The sequence below is a fragment of the Gavialis gangeticus genome, unplaced genomic scaffold, assembly GCF_001723915.1.
Source record: "Gavialis gangeticus isolate Ggan-Ray unplaced genomic scaffold, GavGan_comp1, whole genome shotgun sequence".
In the NCBI taxonomy this organism is placed as follows: domain Eukaryota; kingdom Metazoa; phylum Chordata; order Crocodylia; family Gavialidae; genus Gavialis; species Gavialis gangeticus.
This window is the reverse complement of record NW_017729029.1, coordinates 53129906-53138786: the sequence shown is the minus strand read 5'-3', so window position 1 is coordinate 53138786 and position 8881 is coordinate 53129906. Positions and strand designations below refer to the sequence as shown.

Below are 8881 nucleotides of genomic sequence, written 5' to 3'. Positions count from 1 at the left end.
CGTTGTGCCCCGCGCGCTGCGGCGTGCGCACGTCAGGCGGTGGGGGGCGTGGCCACGGCCCCTCCGCGTGCGGGGGCGGAGCTTGGGGCGGCTCTGGGTTGAGCCCCGCGGGCTTCCGTAGCCAGGGAGGGCGGGTCTCCTTGGAGGGGGCGGGGCCCTCGGTGTTGCCTGTGTTTGCACCCCTGGCACTAGCGAGCACGGGCAAAGCAGGGCTGCTGGAGGTGGCTGCTTGATGCAGTACCTCAGGCACCCTGATTTTTTTTTTTAATTTTTTTTTTTAAATTTAATTTGTATCCGAGGCCAAATTAGCCAAAACGAATTCCAAATCCATGAGTCCAGACCCATAAGTGCCCCCGCTCCCAGCAAACATTCTCCACCTGCACCTGGGGCTTCAGCTGTTTCCAAAACCTTTGGCGGGCGTCCCACGTGTGGGCCCGTAGGGGTTCGGGTACCCCGCAGCTTTGCTTGCCCTCCACGGTAAGGTTTAACCCCGCGCGTTGCAGGGGCTGTGTAGGTGAGCTCAGCACCCTGGGTGGCTAGAGCAGTGTTTCCCAACCTTTTCCGGCTCCAGGCATGCTTATATTAATAAAATTTTCCCGCGGCACACCTGTCAAGGCATTCCCTATTCTTATATCTATTGTAGCTTGTTGCTGTGGCAACAGTCCACGGCATGCCTGTTCATTTCTGACAGCACACTTTTGTAGCACGCTGGCTGGGAAACACTGGTCTAGAGAGATGGGGAGCATAAGCTTCCTGAGCCCAAGTTCACGGGCATCTGCTGACCTTGAGGTCAGGACAGCAGGTGCTCTCTTGTCTACAGATGTCTCGGGGGGGGGGGCAGGTCTGCCTGCCTTCTGCCTCATGCCAGGCTAACACAGCAACCCGCTCTCTCCGCCCCTGCCTGTCTTCTAGCAGTGGTGCCCAGCCTTCCCCCCTCGGGCTGGATCTGGCCTGTGAGCCCAATACAGCATGTGGGGTGATGAGGCAGGGCCTGATCTTGGCCCAGCGCCCGATCCAGCCACAGGCCGGATGCCCCAGCTCCATGGGCTGTATTTGGCCCGCAGGCTGGAGGTTGAGCACCCTGTTTTACGTGCTTTAAGGCCAGTGTAACTCTTGTACTTGTTGTCACCCAGAGACTAGATTTCTGGGGTCCTCGGTTTGTTCTTTCATCATTAGGCTGCTCGCTTCTTCAAAAGTAAACTAATGCACAGAAACAAGTGAGATATTTAAATGGGGACGTTGATCCTGCTCTGAAACCCTGACTGAAGTCTGGAACGTGCTTCCTACTTGGAAGGGAAGAATTTTTGTTTTCCCCTAGCAAATATCAGCTAGGTTATTTTCAAGAGGTTTACAATGTTTGCATTAGGCTGAAACTGAGCAGACAGTCAAAATAAGACTGGCTTTTTTGGAGTTCTGAATTGGAAGGGTTTGTGTTGGGAGGAGGGGCATTATAGATCCCTTCTTAAACACCTTTTTGTGACGCTTGTGTATTTTTATCATCACAAAAAGAATCACGAAAGTACGCTGTTCCGCTTCAGTAAGGACTCACAATTATTTATGGGCAAAGGGACAAAACAAGCTGTTGGTGTTATGAAAGTCGGTTGGTGCAGGATTTCTCAAAGGACTGCTGATGGGAGCTTCCACCTGCTTTTTTGACAGCAGAGCTCCTTCGGGGGAGATTGCTGGCAGCTGTATCCTGATAGGAAACCCTGTGTTAACTTGTCTTGACAGAAATTGTGGCTCATAGAGACATAAAGTCATTTTACTGAAGCTTTTTTTGGAATATGTTTTCTGTCTGAGCAATAGTGAGGGCTCTTGAGACATGACACTGAGCTGCACTGATGTACAGAAAAATAACTTATAAATGCTTTCTCCAGGTGCAGTGTATTTTCAATTTGGTCTCTGCTGAATTTAGAACAGGATGAGTGGATGAATACAAAATTACAAGTAATGTAATAAGAATGGTAAATTGTATTTGCTTGTATTATTCTTAATCTTTTTTAGTTTAATAGCTCAGCCTTCATCAGTGTGCATTTCAGTGTCTTGCTTCTCTTCAAGTTCTCTAAAGGTTTTAAATCATTTATTATTTAGAATCTGATCCTGGGAGTGCAAAAGTTTGGTAGAGGGCCTCTACTCCTTATATTAATCACTATTCTTATCTGTATGGTTTTTTTTCACTATTTGAATACATGATGATATTTATAAAACTTTCATTATGTTAAGTGTTAGTTTTTAGTTATTTTTACAGTATTACAATTAGCTAAGTCATTGTGCTTGGAAAAATGGCATGAATGATGGCTCAATCCTGTATTTTTCACTGAAATCAGTGTAAAACTCCCACTGGCTTTAGTAGAAAAGAGATTCTACACACATACATTTTCTTTCTCTAGCAGTTAGCTCTGTGAAGATAAAACTTATGCATGTCTTTTCTATTCAAACCAGATAAAATAATATAGCTATTAGATCCATCTTTATCCAGTCTATGGCTTGATACTGTATTAACTATTAATAAATGCTATAAAACATAATTATCTTCACCAGAACCCATTCCCCCTTCTGGCAGCTGAATCTTCATGGGAGGTCATAGATGATCCACTCCTCCTCCACCTGCCAGGATCCTGCAGGAAAGTCCAGGACACCCTTCTCTCACCTGTGGCACCAAGATTTCTTCCTCTGACCGGCTCCCTGTCTGGGTCAGCACCTGTTTTCTGAGAAACGGATCTTTTTTCGCCAGGTAGCAGGCAGGGCATTGGTTTGGGGTTGGAAATTTGGGGAAAGAGAGCTTGTGTTTTGACTATATTTGAGGACAGCTGTGTCTTTTTCTCCCTGCTTCAGTATATATTTTTCAACACAGATTAGTAATTATTACTCCTTTTATTTCTTTTTGAAGGACTATTTTTTTGAAGTGGAATAACACTGAAGAAAGCAGTGCTGTGTCTGCAACTAACAAATGAGCAATGTTTCTGAGAGCATAATTAAGGTATTGTTGTACCATAGCCGTAACATTTCACCAGAGGTAATTGCTAGATACAGTAACACTGGGTCACTTTCCAGTCCATTCCTCATCTGTTTTCAGATGTTTGCAAAGAGTAAGTAAAAAAAACGCCAAGCAAACTATGTATATACCTTATTTGATACACGTTTACAAACAATAAAATAGGATTCATTTAATGTTTAAATGATAAATAAATTTGAAAAATGACTTAAAATTTAAACTGAAGATGGTTCTTGAGAGACTCGAATATATTATACCAGGACAAAATCTGGTCCCTGCCAGAACATATGACTTGCCATATTAGATCAGACTAGCGGTTCATTTAGTGCAGTATCTGACATTAAGTTGCTTTAGAGAAAATTACGTGATTTAGTACTGGAGACAGTTATGGATTTAACCTGCTTACAAGGACTTTTTCATCCTAACTCCTCTCTTGTAGAAGTTATTTAGTCCTTGTAGAATTTTTAAAAAATTTTTTGCTATTGTAACCATATCTTGATCTGTATAAATGTCAAGGTCATTTGAATTAAGGCATTCCATGGACAAATAGTATATTTGTCCATGGAATGGACATTAGTATAAAAAAACCTTTTTTATCCGTTTTAAGTCTTCTCACTTCAAAGACTTTGTATTGCGAGAGAGAATAAATGAATGGTTTGATTTGGTACCCTCATATTAATAATTACTTAGTATCACTGTCTCTTATTTTTCTCCTCAAAAGTAAATAGCCTCCATCTTATCTAGTGGTATATTTTTAACATATATTGGGGCAGCACACAGAGCCTCAGTTAAAAAATAATCATGCAGCATTAATTTAGGGCAGAGTTTCCTTTTGGAAAAGGACTATCTAAGAATAATACCTTACTTAATAGAGTTATTCCCTGTGTGTATTCAGGTTGTAACTTGCTGGCTTTGGCTACTGTTAGAGAACCAGAACAGCTTGGAGGGAATAAGCAGGATTCTGTTAATTCTTGTACATCATCAGTAGAATTAGTGACTGAATTCCAATCAGTTACAGCTCTGCAGACATATTGAGGCAAAGTACAAACTGTTTAGAGGAAAAATGACTACAAGAAGCAATAAAAATGGCTAGATGGACTGACTTCTGAGAGAGCGAAGAGCCTCACCTCACAGGAAAAGACCTTAATGGAGTGAAATACATGTCGTGAAAGTATGTGATGACTGAGGGAGATGAGAGAACCACTTTCTACAAATATGTTAAAAATATAAAGGAGAGAAAATAGTTATTAAGGTGATATACAATTGAATTTTGTTACCTAAGAATTTTGAGATGGAATTTAGAAAGGGAAGATTACTAAGTCTGTAAGATGCATTAGCCTATAGACTAATTGACTTTTAATGGCACTAATTGAAATTCTGTCTCCCAATTTGTTCAGAATGAAAAAAGCCCTACTAGAAATGCGCTCCAGGAAGGCCATGGGCAGGGAGACAGGCTATAGGTCTTTCACATTCAAGCTACTATGCAGTTAGTTTAATGAGAAATTAATTCTTTAACCAGTTCATTTACTGACCTCTGGAAACTATGATTAAACTTTTCCCTTAGACCTCTTCAGACTTTAGGGAGCTTTGTCATGTGAATACAATACATATTGATGGCTTTTCTGATAAGGAGAATACAGTTGATAAATACAGGAAGGTTGCATGAGAAGACTCCCTGGCTACTAGTATTTCTGATGGACTCCAGTCTCTTCTGTTACCTGTGTCTCTTATGAACTTGAATCTGGTCTCCTGAACTCTTACATTGCACTTTATTGTGATACACAATATAAAGAAGGATTGGGTGTTGGGTGAAAAATTAGCCCAGTCTAGAATATTGGGAACCTCGCTGACACTTACTTTAGCTTCCTATATAACAGCACTTGTTGTTAAAGAACCTGTTGATGAGGTTTTTGTGGAAGAAAAATGTCGCTTGCTATTAGTCCAGATCATTATTATATCACTCCTTGGCAACAGCAGACTCAGAGTACGACTCTTCAGTTAGATGATAATTTATACTGTAATCCAAATGCACTTCCAATTTCTTAAATTCTGGGGTCTCTCTTTTCACACACAGACTTCTAGATCAGATCAAAGCCCTACAACTGCTATTCTAGTACTCTACAAAGATGTAAACTTACAGATTCTCTTTTAATATTCTGGAATTTCGTTCACTGGAGAGTGTGAAGAAATGGCTGATTAGATATCTGTCTGGGTGGTTTAAGAACAAGAAAGCCTCTATCTGTCTGTGCATTTAGTTTAAATCTGTGGTCCCTGATTTTTTCAGCATGCGGGGTGGATGGATTCCAGGTCCATCTGTGGGTTGGATCCAGTCTGTGGGCCCAGTGCGGTGTTTAGTGTTGCCCCCGCCAAGACTCGATGCAGCTGCCTTGGGTTGTGGTCCAGCTGTTCCTGTACTGGGCCCTGGACAGGCCATTTCCCTGCAGCTGGATTGGGTCACAGCTCAATCCAACTGAGCAGGAATGGGCCTAATCCCTCCACGCAGGGCTAGTGGGCTAATCTAGTTGCATGTGGCTTAAATTTGCGGTGTTAATCACTATTGCTCCCCCACCACGGAATTGCCTGACTGGTGGGGAAAACCTTGGGCCAGATTATGCGGCTCTACAGGCCAGACCTGGCCTGTGAGCTGCGGCTTAAGTACCACTGGTCTAAATGACCCTTGAAGTCCTGTTCAACATAGTGGAGAGAGGAGGTCTCAGGAGCTACCTTACTGAGGGGGCAGGCAGCCCAACTTTCTGATCCATAGGTGTCCTAGGCTGTAGCAGGAAAGCTTGTGGGTGTCTGGAAAAGCAACTTTTTTTTTTTTTTTTTTAAACACTTGAGGCACCTCTCTTTAGCCTCAGAACACGCCAGCTGTTTATAGATTTCATAGACATTAGGGCTGGAAGGGACCTCGGAAGATCATTGAGTCCAGCCCCCCCGCCCAAAGGGCAGGAAGTCAGCTGGGGTCATAGGATCTCAGCAAGATAAGCATCCAATTTGCTCTTGAAGGTGTTCAATGTATGTGCTTGAACCATCTCCGATGGCAGGCTGTTCCAGACCTCGGGGGCTCGGACAGTAAAGAAATTCTTCTTTATGTCCAGCCTGAAACGGTCTTGCAGTAGTTTATGACCGTTCAACCTCGTCATCCCTTGGGGCGCTCTGGTGAACAAATGTTCCCCCAGCTACTGGTGGTCACCCCTGATAAACTTGTAGGTGGCCATCAGATCACCCCTGAGCCTGCGCTTTTCCAGGCTAAAGAGCCTCATGACTCTTAGCCTGTCGTCGTAAGGTCTGCTTTCCTGCCCTCTCATCATGCGCGTGGCTCTTCTCTGGACTCTCTCAAGCTTCTCCACATCCTTTTTGAATTGTGGGGCCCAAAACTGGATGCAGTACTCCAGCTGCGGCCTCACCAAGGCTGAGTACAAGGGGAGAATGACATCCCAGGATTTGCTTGAGAAGCATCTATGGATGTAAGCCAGCGTTTTGGTTGCTTTACTAGCCTCAGCATTGCATTGCAGGCTCATGTTCATCTCGTGGTCAATGATGACCCCCAAGTCTCTTTTTTCCGTAGTGCTTAGTTATCACTTCTTGTTTTTTCAAGGCTGGAAAAGTCCTGGATCTGTTTTCCTGCAATCAAGAGCTTAGAGAGACAACGGGGCGGATTCCCATTTGAAATCCTTGGGTTTTTATCATGCAACTTATACGTTTGTGCACCTGACGGAGGCTGGGGCAGCCTTGAGCCGCTCTCGAGGCACCCCAGGGTGCCACTGCACGGCTCCCTGCCTGGGAATCGCTGCCCTACAAGCGGTGTTTGGGCTCAGGGTGACTTCACACCCCACGTTGCAAGGGTGGAAAGCCTTGCCCCCAGGATTCAGCAGCGTGCCCCTCTTCCCACTCCTAACCCCTAGAGCTGGGGACTGCGCCCAGGGAGGGCGCACTGGCGCGCGGGGCCTGCCGGGAGTGGTAGTTCCTCCCGCCTTCCGTGTTCCGTTCTCCTGGCGCGTCGCGACGCGCAGTAAAGCGCGGCCGGCTTCCGGCGGGGGCTGACGGGAGGGTGCGGAGCCTCGTGCGAGGGAGCGGGGAGCCGTGGATGCCCGTGCCGCGCTCCGCGGACCTGCCGCCCCCTCCGGCCGGCATCCAGCGCCCGCAGGATGTTCAAGAAGTGAGTGCGGCCGCACGGGGTGGGGGAGGCGGTGGCCTAGCGGGAGGAGGAGGCCCGGGCCCGGGGAGAAGGCCGTGTACGCGGGCCCCGGAGCGGTGACAGCCTTCCCTGGCCTCGAGAGGGTCATGCGCTTCTCTAGGGATGATTTTTTCCCACCCCCCTTGGTGACCCCTGCTGAGGGCACTGCAGCCTCGGGTGGGCAGACGGCGCAGGCAGGACAGCTGTTGGCTTCGGGGAGCAGGATCCGTCTCACCACACTGGCCCCTGCGCCTCAGTGCCCTGGGGACCAGCTGCGGTGGGAGGGGCGCCCGCTCCCAGCTGGTGTGAAGACTGTGCTGTGTCCCTTAGCTCGGGGGGTCTCAACCTTTTTGGCACCAGGACCCATTTGTCAACATGGCCAGGCAGTCCCGACTCCATGCCCCTTGCTCCTGACCCGCTGCCCTCCAGTGTGTGTGGGGCAGGGCGGCCCAAGCAGCCCCTTGTTGGCTGGGGCTGTACCAGGCTGCAAGGGAAAAGCTGTGGTTTCCTTTTTTTTTCTTTTAAAGGAGAATCCATTTTTAAAGCTTGTTCCCGACCCTTTCGTAGATTCTTGCAGCCCACTTTTGGGTCACGACCCACGGGTTGAGAAAAGCCGCCTCGACTGCTGGCGTGCTCTGGATTGGTGTCTAGAGCTAACTGGGCTGCCTTGAGATCTTTTGAAGGGTCCTGCAGGAGGTGCAAGGAGATAAGCAGATAACAGCAGGCTTGGGCTGTCCCCAGCCCCTGATATCCGGCCTCTCTGCAAAGAGATCAGCACTCATAAATAGATTTGTTTTTGAAATGGGGTGCAGCCGAATTCACAGAGCTTGTGAAGGGGTGCTCTGAGTCTAACAAGGTATGCAGTCAGTCTGAAAAGGTTGAGAACCACTCCTGCAGATTGTAGGGTGGCTATAGTATAAATGCAGCATTTGGTCTATGTAACGTTTTTCATGTGAGGGCATACCCCGGTACTGGAAAAATGCTGTGTACTTACTTACTTACTGGAAGTATGGGCTTTAATGAACTCAGTGTCAACATACTCATTGGCTATTGAGAGTAGCCTGTGCCAAATTTTTTGGAGCTCATTAAGACTGCTTACCTTGTTTTGCAGGGTGCTTTAGGCCTCTAATAACTGCTTTGAGATTGGAAGGTCCTAGTCAGTTTAGAGCTGCTTTGGGAAGCCTGGAGGTCTAGTTAGCTTCACTCATGATATAGTTAATTGTACAATGATGTCACAGAATAGAGGGCAGGACTGAATGATGCACTATCAGCTATGTGGAGAAACGGGTATTTATCATAATTTAACAAGTTGGGACTGGTATTATGTTAAGCTAATCATCGATAGAGATTTTGGGGGCCGATACTGATAGCCTATATTTATGGAGGCATATCGGCCAATACCGATCTGATTTCTGATACAGCTGCATTGAGCAGGTAAGTCTGTTATGGTGGAAGGGTGGGGGGGCAGATCAATGCCCCCTATGGTGAGTGGGGCAGGGGAAGACGCTGCCCAGCTGGGTGGGGTGTGGGGTGGAGCTGCGGCTTGTGCTGGGGGGGCGGCGGCTCCTGCCACTGTGCAACCTGGGAGGGCACAGGCAGGGGGGTGATGTGCGTGGGATGGGGCGGGTGGGTCTTTTTTGACTTGGAGGGATGTGGGCAGTGGGTTTCCACAGGGCTCGGTCCTCGGGCCTGCACTGTTAAACATC

At 46.9% G+C, this 8881-nt stretch overlaps 1 protein-coding gene across 1 annotated transcript in view; it reads left to right on the top strand.

Annotated features, from left to right (window-relative positions):
- The first annotated feature begins 7019 nt into the window (after positions 1 to 7019).
- The window catches only part of MCTS1 (MCTS1, re-initiation and release factor), an 11041-nt gene continuing 9179 nt past the window's right edge, over positions 7020 to 8881 (top strand). Inside the window, exon 1 of the mRNA XM_019521585.1 lies at positions 7020 to 7157. Within this exon, the coding sequence (XP_019377130.1) occupies positions 7147 to 7157 (11 nt within the window). The 5' untranslated portion in view covers positions 7020 to 7146. The remainder of the gene's footprint in view (positions 7158 to 8881) is intronic.